The following is a 21,763-nucleotide window of genomic DNA, read 5'->3' as shown; positions in this document are numbered from 1 at the left end:
TTGCGGTTAAAAATAAAACTATTGAAGTATCAAATGAAACTTTATTGATGAAATATAACATGAAATATTTTGTTTACGAAAATCAATAAGCATTAAAACTATTGGATTTTAAAAGATTACAGTTACTGTTGTGATTACAGTAGGTACATTGTTTTAGTTTTTACATAATGTACTCACGGCTTGACATTTGTATGTAACTCATACAAAATAAGTTGCGTTATGACTTATAGTAAAATAGTTTTTAATGTTCTCCATAAATTCACACGTTCACTCTCACTTTGGTTCTGTCCAATCCAATAGCCACTGTAAGCAGGCCAGATCTACACGTTTCTCACCACCTGTAAAATATATGAAATATTTGTAAATTAAGAGCAAAAAGATGCGCATGTCACCGTAAGACTGTAATCTCCTACATCATCTACATTCTACACTAATATTATAAAGAGTACAGCAGATGAACAAGTGATCTGTCTTATCTACCATACCTATCTTACTGTCTGTTTTGTTTCTAGATTTGCACTACTTTGTTAAATAAAATTAATTTACCTAGTCAAATGTGTACTTGTCAATCAATTACATGTACATTCACAGAATCTGGATTCCACCAATCTGTAATTAAATAATTAACTTGTATTTGATCCTAGTCGAAAAGCGTCAGAGGATAGTGTTAGAATCATTTTGAGGGTGTTTTAAATTTTAAAGGTACTTACCAAATGTTCTTATCAACAGAAGTTAATATTCATCTAATACAAATCTTCCTAATTTAATGCATTTATGTCATGGCATAACTTGCAAATGAAATGAGTTCATCGTTTGTAATCAAGCATTCTTGGTCTGCTTTTATTGCTTATATAGGTTTCTTCTAAACTTATTTGAATAGGAAGTAAAGGTTGGTTCATCTGGATTTTAAGTAACAGTAGACAATAATGATCAGCACCGGTGATTCCATAGCAAGCACTTTTATTGTAATTGCAGCTTAACACCTTATAAGTTCGATATTAACCTGAAACAAATAGGTACTTAGATTCACTGTATAAAACACGTATCATCATTCACTGTGTCCTGCAATCTATGCCTGCAATGTACCTACGTGTATTGTATTTTGGGTCCAAACTCCAAAGTATGTTGTTACTCCATGAAACGATCCATATTTAGTTTCCATTGATTTAAATGGAGTTATGAATGATATTGTAATGAAGATTTAATCCTTTGTGTGGTTCAATACTTGATAAAACATGATGTTGCTGCAAGCTGCAATAACCTTTCTCGAGTGGATATCTTACTTGAGAGAAATTTCTTCTTAAAACAAACATCAATCCAACTGGCAATCCATGCACATGTAGTTCTTATTAATATTGATTGAGAAATTATTGATTTTAGATAAAATTTGTTTAAAGAAAAACACGTTTTTTCGATGAAAATTTTTGACGTTTTTTTTTTTTTAATAATGTCACAGTTGTAGACTTGAGACGGAACTAAATTGATTAAAGTGAAAATTGCGACTTTGAATTAATATACTTTTAAATAAACATTTCATTTATAGAATGCAAATAGATTCAATAAAATAATTTATAAATAAAAGTTGAAGTTGTAATTCGAAAATGTTTACTAACTTGATTCCAGACACGCAAAAGACCATTGCCATTGTCGCATAAAGGACAACTATAAAAAAAGTCACTTCCTCTCGGAACTGTCAAAAAAATTCACTCTCTATGGAGCTGTCAAACTCTATGGCGTTTCTTCCACCCCGTGCGTGTACCTACCTTGGTCACAGGGTGCGCGGCGCGTTCGATTTTATAATTATTTTATTGATTTCTTATTAGAAAAGTAGTGATAATTTATATAAAACGATCCGATATAACTTTCCGATCGATTCGGAGTGTGATTTTATTTACGCAACGTGAATTTAATTACTTGTGACCGTGATATTGAACTCTGCTTTATAACCTTGAATATTGTGATGACCATTGCTCAGGCATAAGTTTTTTTTGTTTTATACTTGTTTGTGCGTAAGGAAGTATAATTACGACCAGTTTTTGCATTCGTAAGTAGTTTGTTTACGTTATTTTTCAGGTATGTCGTAAGGTTATGTAAACCGTGAGTTAGGTTATCCTGTACGTTTAAAATGGTGTAACAGGTATTTCTTACCTATTACGGCCTCCGCATGTGTTTTTAAATAGAATTATTTTTTATTGTTGTATAAAATTCTAAAAACATTGTTTTTCTTTTCAGGAACCATGCTATAAAGTCCACAATCGCACTAAGATGTTCAATACAACGTTAAAACAATGCAAACCGTTACAAATCAAGACTTTATTGCAATACAGAAACGTCACATTTGCGTCCAAACATAAACTAGTCGTAACAGCACAGTTTCACTCTTGCTTATGCAGGCATCGTCAGGATTTCTTCAAGAATGCACGGACTCACTCGACGCAAAGCGACCAGCATAGACAAAAAGTAGTCATAGAGACAACAGAACCAAAAATCGTCATAGACAACAAAGTATTGCCAGACGAAAAGCTTATAGATGAGAAAACGCTGCAGGAGTTTTGGAAGAGGAAAGTGTTGCCATATGTACAATTAGCAAGATGGGACAGGCCTATAGGTTGGTATGATGATTAACGTATGTATGTAAAAGTATAGGTCTAGTTTGAAAATTATAAATAACTTGAAAAAATCGAACTGCCTAAGGCGGGAATTGAACCCACGACAGGCCTGTTCATCTCCGCGAGTTTACATCGAAAACAAAACACGCACGATTGCCCCCTACAAGAGTACTATTCGACAAGGCCTCACATACGAGCGAACATTGACTCACGCACGCGTATTCTTGTGTATGATGGAAAAAAATAAAGAAAATGGTGTACTAAATACTGTGCAGTATTTAACTGCCTAAATAAAAATAAAAACACAGAATGTACTTTTTTAAGTTGCCTCAAGACACTGAGAGGTAAATAAGTAGTTAATATTATTCATGATAATTCATGCTAAATCATGTATTTCCTCCGCCATTTTCTGCAGATTGGCACCTCACGTCACATCAATTTACCGAAGTCAGCCCTATAGCTTCGGCGCAGTACCGATCACTGACGTTTGTCAACAAAACTTCTGACAAACTTGCTTGACTCTTGAGACAAGCTAAATTACACCATATTGTTAATGACATTGAGCATACATTTTTTTAAATACCTTCGCGAAGTAAAACTTCTGTACGTAGTACTTATTATTATTCTGTGCCCACGACCTTCCACTTGCCGGGCGACTGCTCTTCCAACTGAGCTACTTAGACACTGGATGAACCCGTCGAAATTTTCAAGTGTAATACGCTGTTACGGCCAGCGTTTTCTCAAGTTATTTATAATTTTCAAATTAGTTTGAGATGCGACTCTTAACGCTAAAAATTAAATAACTATGTAAAAAGAGCTGTTTCATCTTAACTGACAGTTAAATATTTGCAACAATATTTCTGTTAGATGTAGGGTAGGTATACTCAACATTGATGAAACAAACGCTGGCCGTAACAGCGTATTACACTTGAAAATTTCGACGGGTTCATCCAGTGTCTAAGTAGCTCAGTTGGAAGAGCAGTCGCCCGGCAAGCGGAAGGTCGTGGGTTCAATTCCCGCCTTAGGCAGTTCGATTTTTTCAAGTTATTTATAATTTTCAAATTAGTTTGAGATGCGACTCTTAACGCTAAAAATTAAATAACTATATAGATCTAGTGCTTAACTTAGTGCCTGAGGTATGAGAGTGGTGACATTGATATGTCATGACGTGACAGACCAAATAAGTGGGCAGTGTAGTGGGTAATTCACCCCTTTTTTCAACCGACTTCAAAAAAAGGAGGAGGTTCTCAATTCGACCCGTATGTTTTTTTTCTATGTTTGTTACGCGATAACTCCGCCAATTATGAACCGATTTGAACAAATCTTTTTTCTGCGTATAGGTAATACCTCAAGGGTGGTCCCATTTAAATTTAATAATAGAAAAAACAACCACCAAGGGTGGAAAATTGGGGATAAACTTTTTTATACGCAATATCTCCGCCGATTATAAATCAATTTGAACGATTATTTTTTTGTTGAATAGGTATTATCAAAAGGGTGGTTTCATGCGAATTTGAAGAAAATATTTCACCCCCAAGGGTGGAAAATTGGGGATGAACTTTTTTATACGCAATATTTTCAATTTTTAGTTTTTTTTGTGTTCACGCATTTGAAGTCGGTTTTATTTTTTTTTAAAGTTAATTTTCGGTAAATTGGAGAGTTGTATTCCTGTCCTACTAATATTATAAATGCGAAAGTTTATTAAAGATGTCTGGATGTTTGTTACTCTTTCACGCAAAAACTGCTAAACGGATTTTGATGAAACTACAGTATTATTAGTTAGAACCCAGAATAACATATAGGCTATAATTTATGACGATTTGTGACAAACTAAATATTACGCGGGTGAAGCCGCGGGCAAAAGCTAGTAGAAATATAAATGTTTCAAAAACAATATCACACAAATTGAAATATTCATGCATAAAATTTATATTATGCGGGGTTCGTCACCATGACCTCTAGCATAGTAAACTATGTAAGTATACCACCAAAATAATGTAGCGACAAGGTTAAACATTACATATTGTTTCTATACTTGAAAAATGTATGTAAATTACCTTTACGGTAATTTACGTTATGTTATTCACTTAAATATGTTTATTTATTATGCAAATGCATTTTATTTAAACACAGATGTGTTTAGTTATTGTAAATAACAGTGAAGCGTAGATAATATATTAAAAAAGTAAATATGTAACACCATTTTATTTACAATTTATGTGTATTTTAGTGACATTATGTTATGTTTTATAATTTGTTGGCACTTTTATAAATTCTTCAAGCAGGTTAAAGGCTACTTTCCTACTAATTATTATAAATGTGAAAGTATATGCTTGTCTGTTTATTACGCTTTCACGCCTAAACCACTGAACCGATTTTGATGAATTTTTGTATAGAGATAGTTTGAGTTCCGGGAAAGGACATGGGATAGTTTTTTTCTATGACAAAGCTAGTAAATAAATAAGTTGGGAGTATCTTTGAAAGGTCCCAGACTTCAATTGCTGGATATTATAATATTTAAAACCAGCTGACCCGGCGAACTCTGTTCCGCCTTAAAGGCAATAAATAAGCCATCGCAATTTTTCCTTATTTGCTCACCGTTTAGACCTACCCTGGACTACGACAAACATTTTAAAACCAAAATCAGCTCAATCGGCCCAGCCGTTCTCGAGTTTTAATCAGACTAACGAACAGAAATTCATTTTTATTTATAGAAGATAGATAGATAGATGAAACATCACTTATTGTTTTCAGTTGCTTATATGACGATGATCTTTCTTAACGGCAGGACAATTAATCAAAAACACAACAAATTATGTTATTTTCCTCTAATTACTTGCACTAGTAAACAGGAAAACTTAATTTAATAAAGCAATTTCCTGCAGTTCTCCCCCTTCAAACTTAAATCTGACTCAGAAGTCAGATTTTTAGGTGCCAGGGGGGGTCATATCCAACCTGGATATACGCCGTGTATTATTTTACAAGTTATTAATTTCTATGAACCACTTGAAGGGTTACGGAGGCCTCATGGGCGTTCCCAGCTTCTGCCCTAGGGGTAGACAAGTCATACCCAGCTTCTCCCTAGGGGGATAGGCAAGTCATACCCAGCTTCCACCTAAGGGGGGGTTTTAGGTCAGATAGTTAGATTTAGATTTCCTGCGAGTCTTCTCATTTCTGATTCGATCACGCAGGGAAACTGAGCATTGCACGCTCCATATTTTTTCTTTATTTCTCCATCGCCCTTTTAAGAACACTCACTTAAATCCTGTTTCTTTCCAGGAGTGTACCTCTTGTACTGGCCGTGCACGTGGTCCATAGCGCTAGGCTCACTCCCCGGGAACGTCCCGCTCGGGGCGTCGCTTCAGGCCGCGGGGCTTTTCCTCGCGGGTGCGGGGCTTATGCGGGGCGCTGGGTGCACCATCAACGATCTGTGGGACAAGGACGTGGATAGACAGGTACTGTTAACTTATCTATATTAACTTACTCCCCGGTTAAGCCCCGCTCTGGGTCAATTTACAGATTGTGGGGATATTTTTAGTAGGCGCGTTGCTTATGCGGGGCGCTGGGTGTACTATCAACGACTTATTGGATAAGGATGTGGATAGACAGGTACTGCTAACTTATCTATATTAACTTACTCCCCGTCAACGCCCCGCTTGGGGCCACTACTAATATCCTTTTTATGCGTGGGGCTTATGCGGGGCGCTGGATGTACTTCAACGATCTGTGGGGCAGTAGCAACTTATTCTCCGGCAGCGCCCCGTTTGGGCATCTTACAAACCGTGGGATTTATACGGGGCGTTGGGCGCTCTATCAACGACCTGCGGGACAAGGATCGTGGCTATCAACCTTTTGTCCCAATAATACACTTGTCATCATAAAAATCGATACACCCGCGACAAGCACTTTCAAACGTATGCAACCCCACTTCCCACCAATATTACTATACTATATTACCATTTAAAAGCCTAGTTCTAAACTTCATTTCATTAAAGGAAAGGTTTTTACCCCAAAAATGTGTCTGTAGAAGAATCCAGAGTCACTTCTTCAAAAAATAGGTAGTTACGCTTGAGCCAACTTTTATGGCTATAAAACTGTAAAGTTGGGATTAATCGCTATCCATCTGTTAAAGAGGACACGTGAGATCATTATTTGGTTTTATAACCATAAAAATTGGTCTAATTGATCCCAGAGGTGAGCCCAAAGTGAGGTCTTTTTTCAAGTTTTTCAAGTAACATTTATTGTATATGTTAATCGTTTATTAGGAAATTAAATGTGTTTTTCTTTAAGGATATTTATTGGGCTTTCAAATAACACCAATATTGTTGGGGCACCATGATTGTGTCAGTAGAAACGAGTTTTCCTGTAAAACGTAGGTGGGCCGATTTTTGTGATGACCAGTGTATTTTTGCAAACGATGTTGTAAATGCAAACTTCTTTTTTTTCGTGTCAATTATTTTCTTTTTCTCTAATTCTCCAGGTGGAAAGAACGAAGAACCGTCCACTAGTGTCAGGGGCAATAACAGACAAGCAAGCCATAGCCTTCTTAGGAGTCCAGCTGTCACTGGCTCTGGGAATACTGCTGCAACTGAACTGCTATAGCGTGCTGTTGGGGGCTGGTAGTATGCGTGAGTATTGTCTCCTTTTTATGTAAATAAAGCCCGGTTTCCACCAAAGCGGAAAAGTGTTTTGAATGACCAATCAGATTTCATTATTTCCACTTCTCGTCTCCGCTGTAAAATTCTATAGAATAACTAGCGGCCGCCCGCGACTTTGTACGCGTAGATCCCGTTTCACCCCCTTCATCTACAACATATCTCACGCGGTTTAGATTTTTTCATAAAAATGTTTTTTCCCGCTAACTCCCGTTCCCGTGAGAATTTTGCAATATCCTGTTGTACCTAAGCTTTAAGTTTACTAAGGTACCTGCATACCAAATTTCAAGCGTCTAACTTAAGCTGTTTAGATTTTTCATACAAAAGGATTTTCCCGATAATTCCCGTTCCCGTGGGAATTTCGGGAATTCCTTTCTTAGTGCACCTCTACGGTACCTAAGCTACGTCCCTGCCAAATTTCAAGTGCATACGTTTAGCCGTTTAGGCTGTGCGTTGATCTGTCAGTCAGTCAGTCAGTTTCTCCTTTTATATAATTTTAGATTTGACGGTCCGAAACTTCTCCGCTCGGCTCCGCTTTGGTGGAGACTTAACTCAGTAAGTGCCTGAGGTATGGGAGCGGCACGGGTGGTGACATTGACATATTATTATGATGACATCTCAGATTTGTATGCTTTGACAGAATCTGAAGTCTCACTGACTTTTGACCGTCACAAAAACACCCTCCTGTGCCTCAAGAACTAACTCGGTTTAGTGTTGCCGAACTATCGATAGTTTTCATTCGAAAAAGCCTTCTCCATCGATAGGCCTATCGATAGTATCGATACTGTTGATACTATCGATACTATCGATAGCTCAAAACGAGGCAATACTATTGAATATGTGCAATACTATCGATACTATCGATAGTATTGTTGCTCGTGAAGAATAAACTATCGATAGTATCGATACTATCGATAGTATTGTCGCTTTTGAATAAAAAGCTATCGATACTATCGATTGTTCTAGACTATTCAATAGTATTGCCTCGTTTTGAGCTATCGATAGTATCGACAGTATCGATACTATCGATAGGCCAATCAATAGTCTTGCGATAGTTTGACTATCGATAGACTATCGATAGTCGACTATCGATCGGCAACACTAACTCGGTTAAGCGCTAATCCTATAACTCCCTTTACAAATGTTGCATAGGATCATCTTGCATGTTTTTTTTTTCAAATTATAAAATATTTTTCTGAAAGCTTTTGAGATTTTTGCTGAGCGGGCGCCTCTTTAGTATACAGGGTGGAATTTTGTAATGTCACCTGGAGGGAAAGTACTCTAAATATTGTAGATAGAAAAAAATTCTCAAAGAAAACATTCCTTTATTTTTGAAAAGAAATAGAACTGCATTCAAAGATTTCCAAAAATTTGCTTGCTACACCCTGGAATCGAACCAACTAAAATCTGTTAAAAATTACACCCTGTATTTTTATTGCATCGATCGTTAGGGTTAAGTATAAGGATGAAATCTCTCTAACAAACTTGATAAATCAAATGAAAGGAAAACCATGAAATCTTAAATTATCTTAATTATTTACAGAAAATTGTATGGTATGGTAGTGAATTTTCGAAAAATTCTCGAAAATCTATGAATGCAGTTCTCTTTCTTTTCAAAAATAAAGGAATGTTTTCCTTTTCTTTCAGTAAAATGTTCTATCTACAGTATTAAGAGTACTTTTCCTCCAGGTGGCATTACAAAATTCCACCCTGTATTTTACTTATTTTTAGGAAAATGTATGTATGTACTGATTTTATTACATGCTGAATAAAGTTTTTCTTATCTTATCTTTTTTTTACAGTGTTCGTAATAACCTACCCCCTAGCGAAGCGGTATACAAACTACCCTCAGATATTCCTCGGCGCCACTTTCAACTGGGGTGCCTTACTTGGGTACAGCGCGGTACAGGGTACGATAGACCCGGCGGTATGCGGTCCGTTGTACCTCGGCGCGCTCGCGTGGACTGTGGTGTATGACACTATTTATGCTCACCAGGTGAGATTTGCTTTTTTTAAGTTCAAATATTTTTATTACTATACTAGAGACTACAGTTTATCCAAGTCAAAGAAATACATTGCCCCTTCCATCATCGGGGAACCAGACGCAGGTTAGCGTACCATCCCTATATTGTTGACATTCCACCAGCTCGCACTAAGCGTTTCGATGACTCTTTTATAATGCGAACAGCTAGGGACTGGAATTCGTTGCCGGCTGCTGTCTTTCCCGAAAACTATAATCCGGGCCTCTTCAAGGCGAGAGTGAATAGGCATTTACAGGGCAGATATGTACCATCCTAGACTGCATCCCACTTAACATCAGGTGCGATTGTGGTCAAATACCTGACTTGTCAAAAAAAAAAAAAGGTGAGAATTGAAACTACGACCTTACGGTTGCCGGCGATAATTTCACTAACTACAGCCTAGGTATAGGAAGAGTGGGACTTTGTTGAAAAAATATGTAGTTCAGTTTAAAGAACTATAAAGTTTTTTAAACTGAACTAAATACTTTTCACTGGGGCGCCTTAAGGCCTACTCAAACCTGAGTGATATTCGCTGCCGCTGTGGGTAGAGGTACATACCGCGCGGGTTTCGCTCAGGTATTTAGTATCAAGTACCGCGGCTAGAGCGTTTTCTCTGCCGCAGACGGTAGCGAATACCGCTTAGGTTTGAACAGTATTATTACCGCATACCCACTGGGTTTTCTCTGCCGCAGACGGTAGCGAATACCGCTTAGGTCTGAATAGGCCTTTACTTGGGTACAGCGCGGTACAGGGTACGATAGACCCGGCGGTATGCGGTCCGTTGTACCTCGGCGCGCTCGCGTGGACTGTGGTGTATGACACCATTTATGCTCACCAGGTTTGTCTTATTTAATTTTTCATACTTGAAGAAATGGATTGGCTCTGGTGGGAGAACCTGTAATCATTCTTTTCCGATAATTTTATAATTACAGCTTTATATGGGTATAGAAATACAGTGGAGGTCTGTTGTAAAAGTGTACAGTTCAGTTAAAAGAAGTTAAGGTCTCGTTTAGATGACGCGTTTTTAACTAAAATAGAGAACCACGCGACTTTTTACATGAGCTACATTATGTAACTCACAACTTGACGTTTCGGCTGCCATGTAGCAGCCGTTCTCAAAGTTTTACTGGTCAAAAATACAAAAATATAGGATTTCCCCAAACCCGAAAGACGAACGATGAAACGATTGGTTTGGAGAGGAGTTTCATGCAAAAAGTTAAGCAACACGTTTCGTATCCATAAATAGACGTTTTATTGATGAGAAAACCCCCTTTTAAGTTTTTTTCTATAGTTCTTCTGATCACATCATTTCCCCCAGGACAAAGAAGACGACGCCCGCATCGGGATGAAGTCAACAGCTTTAACCTTCGGCGCGCACACCAAGCCGCTGCTGTCGGGCACACTAGCTGCCAGCGCGGCCTGCCTGGCGGGCGTCGGGCACGCGGCCGCGCTCGGCTGGCCGTACTACGCCGCGCTGGCCGCCGCCGGGGCCCGGGCGGGACACCAGGTGCGTAGAGCGAGAGAACAGATAGGCTACAGCGGGAGAGAAAGGAGCGGCTTCAGTAGGTAGCTATGAAAGCGGGACATCATAGTGCTACGGCATCTACAAGCGGCTACGACGCTTGCCAGTGCTACGATAGTAACTGTGAATGCGAGCTGTAGTGTGCGCTAAAGCGAGAGAAGTATTGCTACGGCGGCTGAAAGCGGCTACGATGCTTGCCACTGCTACGGAGCTTAAGAACACTCCTACAGTAACTATGAGAGCCTGGCTAAGAGCGTCTACGACGCTAGACACTGCTACGACAGAGAAGTGTCTTTAGTAGCTGCCTGAGCGAGCTGCAGTGTGTGTTAAGAGCGAGAGAACATGTTGCTACGGCGTCTACAGGCGGCTACGACGTTTGCCAGTGCTACGGCGGGAGAAACAACTTCTTCAGTAACTATAGGCGCCTGGTATTTGTGATACGAGCGTCTACGACGCTAGACACTGCTACGAAGCTTAAGAACACTCCTTCAGTAACGATGAGAGCCTGGTAGTGTCGCTAGGAGCGTCTACGACGCTTGCCAGTGCTACGACGGACAAGTGTCTTTAGTAGCTGCGTTAGAGCGAGACGCCATGATGCTACGGCGGCTGAGAGCGACTACGACAAACGTCACTGCTACGAGAAGTGTCTAGGTGGAGGGAAACTTCTTCAGTAGCTATGGGAGCCTGGTACTTGTGACACCAGCGTCTACGACGCTAGACACTTCTACGGAGCTAATAAACACCTCCTTACCTTCTATGGGAGCCTGGTAGTGTCACTAGAGGAGCAAGCTCCTTACCTTCTATGGGAGCCTGGTACCTTAGTCTCCTGTCCGGCACGCGGCGGCCAGCGCGGCCTGCCTGGCGGGCGTCGGGCACGCGGCCGCGCTCGGCTGGCCGTACTACGCCGCGCTGGCCGCCGCCGTCACCAGAGCGGGACACCAGGTGCGTAGAGCGAGAAAACAGATAGGCTACAGCGGGAGAGAAAGGAGCGGCTTCAGTAGGTAGCTATGAAAGCGGGACATCATAGTGCTACGGCATCTACAAGCGGCTACGACGCTTGCCAGTGCTACGATAGTAACTGTGAATGCGAGCTGTAGTGTGCGCTAAAGCGAGAGAAGTATTGCTACGGCGGCTGAAAGCGGCTACGATGCTTGCCACTGCTACGGAGCTTAAGAACACTCCTACAGTAACTATGAGAGCCTGGCTAAGAGCGTCTACGACGCTAGACACTGCTACGACAGAGAAGTGTCTTTAGTAGCTGCCTGAGCGAGCTGCAGTGTGTGTTAAGAGCGAGAGAACATGTTGCTACGGCGTCTACAGGCGGCTACGACGTTTGCCAGTGCTACGGCGGGAGAAACAACTTCTTCAGTAACTATAGGCGCCTGGTATTTGTGATACGAGCGTCTACGACGCTAGACACTGCTACGAAGCTTAAGAACACTCCTTCAGTAACGATGAGAGCCTGGTAGTGTCGCTAGGAGCGTCTACGACGCTTGCCAGTGCTACGACGGACAAGTGTCTTTAGTAGCTGCGTTAGAGCGAGACGCCATGATGCTACGGCGGCTGAGAGCGACTACGACAAACGTCACTGCTACGAGAAGTGTCTAGGTGGAGGGAAACTTCTTCAGTAGCTATGGGAGCCTGGTACTTGTGACACCAGCGTCTACGACGCTAGACACTTCTACGGAGCTAATAAACACCTCCTTACCTTCTATGGGAGCCTGGTAGTGTCACTAGAGGAGCAAGCTCCTTACCTTCTATGGAAGCCTGGTACCTTAGCCTCCTGTCCGGCACGCGGCGGCCAGCGCGGCCTGCCTGGCGGGCGTCGGGCACGCGGCCGCGCTCGGCTGGCCGTACTACGCCGCGCTGGCCGCCGCCGTCACCAGAGCGGGACACCAGGTGCGTAGAGCGAGAGAAGTAGTGCTACGACACGAGCCAGTGCTACGGCGGGAGAGAAAGGCGCCAGTAGTTATAAGAGCGAGACATCAAGTTGCTACGGCGTCTACAAGCGGCTACGACGATCGTCACTGCTACGACAGTGGATGTGAATGCGAGCTGTAGTGTGCGCTGAAGCGAGAGAAGTATTGCTACGGCGGCTGAGTGCGGCTACGACGCTTGTCAGTGCTACGGAGCTAAAGAACACTCCTTCAGTAACGATGGGAGCTTGATAGTGTCTCTAAGAGCGTCTACTACGCTTGCCAGTGCTACGACAGAAAAGTGTCTTTAGTAGCTGCGTGAGCGAGCTGTAGTGTGTGTTAGAGCGAGAGAACATGTTGCTACGGCGGCTGAGAGCGGCTACGACGAGTGACACTGTTACGGCGAGAGAAACAACTTCTTCAGTAACTATAGGCGCTTGGTATTTGTGATACGAGCGTCTACGACGATAGACAGTGCTATGGGAACAAAGAACATCTCTTCAGTAGCTATAGGAGCCTGGTAGGGTCGCTAGGAGCGTCTACGACGCTTGCCACTGCTACGGCAGTGGCTGTGGAAGCGAGCTGTAGCGTGTTCTAGAGTAAAACTACAAGCTACGGCGGCTACGACGAGCGTCACTGCTACGGCGGGAGAAACAAGCTCCTCAGTAGCTATAGGCGCCTGGTACTTGTGCAGCGAGCGTCTACGACGCTAGACACTGCTACGAAGCTAAAGAACACCTCCTTAGCACGTATGGGAGCCTGGTATCATAGTCACTAGCTCGCAAGATCCTTAGCATCTATGGGAGCCTGGTAGTGTCACTAGAGAAGCAAGCTCCTTACCTTCTATGGGAGCCTGGTACCTTAGTCTCCTGTCCGGCACGCGGCGGCCAGCGCGGCCTGCCTGGCGGGCGTCGGGCACGCGGCCGCGCTCGGCTGGCCGTACTACTGCTGGCCGCCGCCGCGACCAGAGCGGGACACCAGGTGTGTAGAGCGAGAGAAGTAGTGCTACGACTGGAGAGAAGGGCTTCAGTAGCTATGAGAGCGAGCTACAGCGAGACGCCATGGTGCTACGACGTCTACGAGTGGCTACGACGCTTGCCACTGCTACGACAGTGGCTGTGCAATCTCTATAGTAACTATGGGAGCCTGGTAATGTCGCTATAAGCGTCTACGACGCTTGACACTGCTACGGGAACAAAGAACATCTCTTAGGTAGCTGTAGGAGCCTGGTACTTGTGATACGAGCGTCTACGACGCTAGACACTGCTACGGAGCTAAATAACACCTCTTAAGTAGCTATGAAAGCTTGATAGTGTCGCTACGAGCGGCTACGACGCTTGTCAGTGCTACGGAGCTAAAGAACACTCCTTCAGTAACGATGGGAGCCTGGTAGTGTCGCTATAAGCGTCTACGACGCTTGCCACTGCTACGACAGTGGCTGTGGAAGCGAGCTGTAGCGTATGCTAGAGCGAGACAACATATTACGCCGCCTACGAGCGGCTACGACGAGCGTCACTGCTACGAGAAGTGTCTAGGTGGAGGGAACACTTCTTCAGTAGCTATGGGAGCCTGGTATGATCACTACGAGCGTCTTACGACTCGGCGACGCTTGCTAGTGCTACGGTAAGTTGATGACCTCTTTAGTTAGTAGCTATAGGAGCCTGGTAGTGTCTCTAAGAGCGTCTACGACGCTTGCCACTGCTACAACAGTAGCTGTGCGAGCTGTACTATGTACTAGAGCGAGACAACATGCTACGACGCCTACGAGAGGCTACGAAAAGCGTTACTGCTACGGCGGGAGCAAACAAGCTCTTCAATAACTATGAGAGCCTGGTAGCGTCGCTACGAGCATCTACGACGCTTGCTAGTGCTACAGTAGGTTAATAACCTCTTTGGTAGCTATGGAAGCCTGATAGTGTCGCTACAAGCGTTAACTACGCTTGCTAGTGCAACGATAGTTAGAGAGGATATATTTAGTAGCTGGTACGCACTTTTCAGAGAACTCATAAACATCCCAAATAAAGCTTGCCCCGCACCGGAAAAATTGGGAGCGAACATTGTTATAAACTAATATTTTTTGTTACAGATCTACTCTCTGGACGTCAACAACCCCGACGACTGCGCGAAGAAGTTCAAATCCAACTCCTTATTTGGACTTATTATCCTCCTAGGAATATTAGGAGGCGGGTATAGTCAGTACATTGAGAATAGACAAAAGAATAGAGGCAAGGAAGACTTAAACCTCACTAAGAGCTGTGTTTTTAGCTAAAATCTTAACTTATTGTACCCTAGAGGTTCCAATAATTGTACCTTGGAGGTTCCAATTGTACCCTAGAGGTTCCAATTGTACCCTAGAGGTTCCAATTGTACCCTAGAGGTTCCAATCGTACCCTAGAGGTTCCAATCGTACCCTAGAGGTTTCAATTGTACCCTAGAGGTCACTATTGTATCCTAGAGGGCCTAGGAAAGACATCTCACTGAGAGCTGTGTTTTTAGCTAAAATGTAACTTATTGTACCATAGAGGTTCCAATTGTACCCTAGATGTCACAACTGTACCCTAGAGGTGCCAGGTTAGGACATAAACCTAATTAAAAGCTGTTCATGCCTAAACGTGTTATTGTACCCTAGAGGTTCCAATTGTACCCTAGAGGTCACAATTGTACCCTAGAGGTGTCACGTTAGGATTTGAACCTCACTAAAAGCTGTTTTTAGTTCATATCTAAACGTGTACCCTAATAGAGGTAACAGCTTTATGTATTTGGGTCAGTACTGAGGTATTTGACATATTTTATGTCAATGTCACTTTAAATCGCTGTCAAAGATGGCGTCTTGACATTGACATGTGGTGGCCATTCGAGTGATTAATTAATTTGTTTTTATTTTATAGTTCGTATAAATTTTATTTATTTAGAACTTACAAGCACACTGAACATAAGGCGGACTTAATGCCAATCGGCATTCTCCTCAAGTTAACCTTAGGGTCAAACTGAAAATATCGTAGGCGGTACAAAATTATAAATATAAACTTATTAAAATTTTAACGTATAGTGCAAATATAAAACTTATGGAGCTATGTTGCATTTAATACTAGCTTAAAATAAATATTTTTGATACTGGCAACACTAGAAATACTTAAGGCTGGCCCAGGGGTGGTAATCCAGTTTTTTAAGCACATCCCCCACGATACTGTAGGTAGGAAAAGAAATATAAGGGATACCCCCTAAAGGGCGTACCATTTCTATAAATCGTTTCATCCACGAAGACGCGCCCCACCATTCTTCCGTGATTTGCACACCGTTGATTTTTAGTTGGCCGATAGTTGTGCCCGATTTTAATTTGTATGAAGAATCGGCCAAATCGAATCGGCGTAGTGTGCGCACTCCCATACATGCCCATACTGATCAACTGCCCGACTAAACTATCGGCCGACGAAAAATCAACGGTGTGCGCATACTCTAAATGCTCCATGAGTGCACACGCACACTACAGTAATGCCTTACGGATTGCTCGGACCACACTCCCCGCACCCCGCGCGACCGGGACCAAACATGGGGCGCGGCCGAGTGGATGAAACGATCTACAGGGTGTTAGGTAAATGGGTATATGAGCCGACACTAGCCCATGTTAACATGGTCATATAAATGGTATGGTGAAGTCAGAAAATTGAAATCTTCATTTTAATTTTCATACAAATCGGATTTTGTAAAATTTATTTTGTATCAATATTTAAAAAATTAAAATGATGATATCAAATTTCTGACTTCACCATACCATTTATATGACCATGTTAACATAGGCTAGTGTCGGCTCATATACCCATTTACCTAACACCCTGTATAGGGAGGAAGTGACCCCCTTGCCCCTCTCGGTATCCCGTGAACCTAGCGCTGTGAATTGGCGCCATTTTGTTTATGTGATAGATATACGTCCGTATTCACAAACGATGCTTGCTTAATTGAAGCACCAAATCGAACGCAGTGTTGAATAGAGCTCTGTGATTGGTTCGTGTGTCACCCGTGCACGCGCACTGTGAGACCTCATAGTAATGTTTGTGAATACGGGCGATAGTATTTTATAGTTTATTTTGCTGTTATAATATGTGCGGGTGTTGATCAAGTATGTACAGTACGTGAAAAATATTTACATAATTATGTCTAAACATCTGTTTTGTTGTGAAATATGTTATTAGTGGATACTAACAGAGTAAATACAAATGAGTAGGTTATCTTCATAGAAACGCACGGGCGCGGTTTGTATGTGAGCGCGCCAATACGTATGCGGCGCGCACGCACACACTGACAAAATTCGGCGCAACCACGACTGGCTCTCCGCTAAATTATATTCGTAGTTTACTTTTGAGACAGACTTGAGTGTAAATATTATTAAAAACATGTTTCACAAAAAACAATGCAGTAATTTGTATATTATTGAGGCACGTAACATAGTTGCGTTCGTCGTCGTTTCAGCCGAAAGACGTCCACTGCTGGACAAAGGCCTCCCCCAAGGATTTCCACAAAGACCGGTCCTGCGCCGCTTGCATCCAGGTACTTCCCGCGACCTTCACCAGATCGTCGGTCCACCTAGTGGGAGGCCTGCCCACGCTACGTCTTCCAGCTCGTGGTCGCCACTCAAGAACTTTTCTGCCCCAGCGGCCATCAGCTCTTCGAGCTATGTGCCCCGCCCACTGCCACTTGATTTTAGCGATTCTGCGGGCTATGTCAGTCACTCTGGTTCTCCTACGGATCTCCTCATTTCTGATTCGATCACGCAGGGAAACTCCGAGCATAGCACGCTCCATCGCTCTTTGGGTGACCTTGAGCCTTCTTATGAGGCCCATAGTAAGCGACCACGTCTCAGAGCCATACACCATCACTGGCAACACACACTGGTCAAATACTTACTCGTTTATTTAATTGAAAAGTCGTACTTTTTTAGTTTATGAATGTTATTATGACTCTTAACTGATAGTTTGCTTGTAAAAATATTCAGTTTCAAATTATAGATTGTGATCAAATGATAAAACATCCTGATACAAGGCTTAACACAGTCAATGCCTGCCCCCCTAGACAAAACGCACTTTTTGATCGAATCGAAAATCGAATCCGTCAAAACTCCATACAAAAAAGGGGCTTTTCGACCACTTATCGACTGGTTTGCGATTATAATTTGCACTTTGTCTAGACCCACTGAGGTATGGAAGCGGCACGGGAGGGTGACTTTGTGTCTGTCAAAAGTCAGCGAGACTTCAGCCCCCCTAGACAAAACGCACTTTTTGATCGAATCGAAAATCGAATCCGTCAAAACTCCATACAAAAAAGGGGCTTTTCGACCACTTTTCGACTGGTTTGCGATTATAATTTGCACTTTGAAAACGCACTTTTTGATCGAATTGAAAATCGAATCCGTCAAAACTCCATACAAAAAAGGGGCTTTTCGACCACTTTTCGACTGGTTTGCTATTATAATTTGCACTTTGAAAACGCACTTTTTGATCGAATCGAAAATCGAATCCGTCAAAACTCCATACAAAAAAGGTGCTTTTCGACCACTTTTCGACTGGTTTGCGATTATAATTTGCACTTTGAAAACGCACTTTTTGATCGAATCGAAAATCGAATCCGTCAAAACTCCATACAAAAAAGGGGCTTTTCGACCACTTTTCGACTGGTTTGCGATTATAATTTGCACTTTGAAAACGCACTTTTTGATCGAATCGAAAATCGAATCCGTCAAAACTCCATACAAAAAAGGTGCTTTTCGACCACTTTTCGACTGGTTTGCGATTATAATTTGCACTTTGAAAACGCACTTTTTGATCGAATCGAAAATCGAATCCGTCAAAACTCCATACAAAAAAGGGGCTTTTCGACCACTTTTCGACTGGTTTGCGATTATAATTTGCACTTTGAAAACGCACTTTTTGATCGAATCGAAAATCGAATCCGTCAAAACTCCATACAAAAAAGGGGCTTTTCGACCACTTTTCGACTGGTTTGCGATTATAATTTGCACTTTGAAAACGCACTTTTTGATCGAATCGAAAATCGAATCCGTCAAAACTCCATACAAAAAAGGGGCTTTTCGACCACTTTTCGACTGGTTTGCGATTATAATTTGCACTTTGAAAACGCACTTTTTGATCGAATCGAAAATCGAATCCGTCAAAACTCCATACAAAAAAGGGGCTTTTCGACCACTTTTCGACTGGTTTGCGATTATAATTTGCACTTTAAAAACGCACTTTTTGATCGAATCGAAAATCGAATCCGTCAAAACTCCATACAAAAAAGGGGCTTTTCGACCACTTTTCGACTGGTTTGCGATTATAATTTGCACTTTGAAAACGCACTTTTTGATTGAATCGAAAATCGAATCCGTCAAAACTCCATACAAAAAAGGGGCTTTTCGACCACTTTTCGACTGGTTTGCGATTATAATTTGCACTTTGAAAACGCACTTTTTGATCGAATCGAAAATCGAATCCGTCAAAACTCCATACAAAAAAGGGACTTTTCGACCACTTTTCGACTGGTTTGCGATTATAATTTGCACTTTGTCTAGACCCACAGATTCGTATGCCCTGTCACGTCATATGTCAATGTCACCCCTCCCGTGCCTCTCCTATACTTTTTTTTTTTAAATAGCGCATTTACACGTCCCAGTATTAACCCTACCACTGCTTCGGGACAATAAATGGGCCAGTGCTGAGAAGCAGCGCAAAAAACTCAGTCACTTTTGTCAGCCTCTTTTTAATCGGTTTATTATAGAATCCAGCAAGCAAACTGTCAGTTTTAGAGATTACAACCCTTAACACTGTATATCCTGCGTATACGCAGTATAAAGGCTGTATATATTTTTTCTTAATCATTGAAAATGTAAAAAAAAGTTTGTGTTTTTTTTTCTCCTTAGCGTATACAGAATAATGTACAAATAAAATTATAAATTGCATGATGGAGAGGAGATTCCTAAAATGTTTTTTTCCTGTCATCTGTCAAACTGTCAAATGAATTTTCAGTTTTTATTTGCTGTCCCATTTCAACCGCTAAGGAAAGAAAGAGACGCCGAATTATAGTTTTAGATCCACTAGCGCCATCTGTGGGAGATAAAGTAAAGTGTGCTATTGTGCTAGAAATGCCAAAAATATCTAAAGGTATTAAGTTACTAAATAATTGTATGCTGGTGAATTAATAAAATTATGTTCTTGCCAAGTTTTTGTTTTATTTTATAGGTAATACACTCGACGTCAAATAAATCGCACCTCCCGCGACAATTAATTTTAATATTTTCTTTTAACACAAACATAGTTCTTCGTCAATATTGGTGTTATTTGAAAGCCCAATAAAATAACATAAAGAAAAACACATTTAATTTCTTAATAAACGTACCATAAATGTGACTTGAAAAAGACCTCACTTGGGGCTCACCTCTGGGAACCAATTAGACCAATTTTTATGGTTATAAAACAATGATCTCACGTGTCCTCTTTAACAGATTGATACCTAGCGATTAATCCCAATTAAGGCCCAGAACAGACAGTGAAACACAACTGAGAAAACCGAGAGACCACACATGACGCGACCAGTTTGATTCAAACTGTCTCTCAACGGACGCTATAAGAATAAGAATAAGAATATAAGAATATTTATTTCAGTAAAAAAGTATACAGAACACTGCCTTATATCATTAGGTACATTATTAGTTGTAGTTAAACATTATCCAGTAAACGATTACAAACATTAACCAGTAATTATTGAGTAGGTATAAAAATGTTGCAATATTAGTCCAGTCATTATAGTAAGTTCACCTCGGAATTCGAGACACCCAGCTGCAAGTCTGCAAATACGTGCACATTGACACCCCAAAAGCCGTCCCAAAACCCACATATGGCAGGGTGCAAGCAACCACCAAATTTCAAGGTCAACGGTCACAAAAATCGGTCTTTTGCGCTTTTCCTAGAAATATCTCATTTCCTATGGGCTTTTTGCCACTTGTATTTATTATCAATATTGTAGAATACTAAATTCTCTACAAATTCTGTCCAATAAAATTTTTTACACGGCTATGGCAGAAACTTAGATGCAACTCAAAAGTAACTAGCAATTGCAGATTCGTTGCAGTTGCGTTTCACCGTCTGTTCTGGGCCTAACAGTTTTATAGCCATAAAAGTAGCCTCAAGCGTAACTACCCATCTTTTGAAAAAATGACTCTGGATCCTTCTAAAGACACAATTTTGGTGTAAAAACCTTTCCTTTAATGGAATGAAGTTTACAACTAGGCTTTTAAATGGTGCCAATATTGGTGGGAAGTGGGGATGCATACCTACGTTTGAAAGTGCTTGTCGCGGGAGGTGCGATTTATTTGAAGCAGAGTGTAGATTGAATTCTCGATATTTAGAAGTTATGGGTTCGATTCCTAGCAGAAACTTCAAAGGGCACTTAGGCTTCAGCCTCGAGTTTAGCGGGCAGCGGGGCGGGAGCGGCGGCGGCGCGGGAGCGGCAGGATCTTATGCGTAAAATCAAATAGACCGGTTCTCGAAAACAGCGGCGCGGCAGCGGGCAACGAGCGGGCAGCGGCGCTTGAGCGGGCAACGAGCGGGCAGCGCACTCCTTCTTTTGCCCACAATAAATCGAGCGTTAGGAATAAATTTGAATCGAAATAAAATTGTCGCCGTTGTTTAAACATTTCGTTTGCGAATAAAAACAAATATCTCGACAACACAACATTTCGCCGCTAAAGCGCCGCGCGAGCTGCCCGCTTGTTTCGAGAACGGTTACGGGTCTGCGTTGCCCGCCCCGCTCCCGCGCCGCCGCCGCTCCCGCCCCGCTGCCCGCTAAACTCGAGGCTGAGGCCTTATGCATGTCCCAATACAGGGTGGAAACGATAAATGACCTCACTCGATTATTTATAAACTATACAAGGTATCGAAAAACTAGATAATGATCCTGAGAGTGCTTTAAAGGCTCTTTCAAACGGTACTAATAATAGGTCTCAGAATAAACTGGAACTATCCGAAAATTCAATGTTTCCAACTTCCATACA

The 21,763-nt window shown here is 41.7% G+C and overlaps 1 protein-coding gene and 1 long non-coding RNA gene across 2 annotated transcripts; one reads left to right on the top strand and one right to left on the bottom strand.

The window, feature by feature from the left end:
• Positions 1–21: 21 nt before the first annotated feature.
• On the bottom strand, positions 22–1,446 carry LOC135085469 (uncharacterized). Its single transcript, XR_010260124.1, has 4 exons — positions 1,091–1,446; positions 711–1,003; positions 547–609; positions 22–338 (listed from the first exon to the last, which is right to left on the bottom strand). It is a non-coding gene; the product is annotated as an uncharacterized LOC135085469 (long non-coding RNA).
• Positions 1,447–1,758: 312 nt separating this feature from the next.
• LOC135085467 (4-hydroxybenzoate polyprenyltransferase, mitochondrial) lies at positions 1,759–16,412 on the top strand. Its single transcript, XM_063980262.1, has 7 exons — positions 1,759–2,044; positions 2,233–2,608; positions 5,889–6,064; positions 7,090–7,237; positions 9,067–9,260; positions 10,604–10,792; positions 14,810–16,412. Exons 2-7 carry the CDS (start codon positions 2,266–2,268, stop codon positions 14,990–14,992), a joined length of 1,233 nt encoding a protein of 410 aa, XP_063836332.1. The 5' UTR covers positions 1,759–2,044; positions 2,233–2,265; the 3' UTR covers positions 14,993–16,412.
• The last annotated feature ends 5,351 nt before the right edge of the window (positions 16,413–21,763 follow it).

This window comes from Ostrinia nubilalis, chromosome 28 (assembly GCF_963855985.1).
Source record: "Ostrinia nubilalis chromosome 28, ilOstNubi1.1, whole genome shotgun sequence".
NCBI lineage: Eukaryota > Metazoa > Arthropoda > Insecta > Lepidoptera > Crambidae > Ostrinia > Ostrinia nubilalis.
This window is presented reverse-complemented; position numbering and strand designations above follow the sequence as displayed.

Excerpts from the sequence above, each read along its gene's own strand:
- LOC135085467 (XM_063980262.1), top strand. The coding sequence starts at position 2,266 with ATGTTCAATACAACGTTAAAACAATGCAAACCGTTACAAATCAAGACT. Across the intron at positions 6,065-7,089 it reads ACAAGGACGTGGATAGACAG|GTGGAAAGAACGAAGAACCG; the intron begins GTACTGTTAACT and ends CTAATTCTCCAG. Across the intron at positions 9,261-10,603 it reads ACACTATTTATGCTCACCAG|GACAAAGAAGACGACGCCCG; the intron begins GTGAGATTTGCT and ends CATTTCCCCCAG.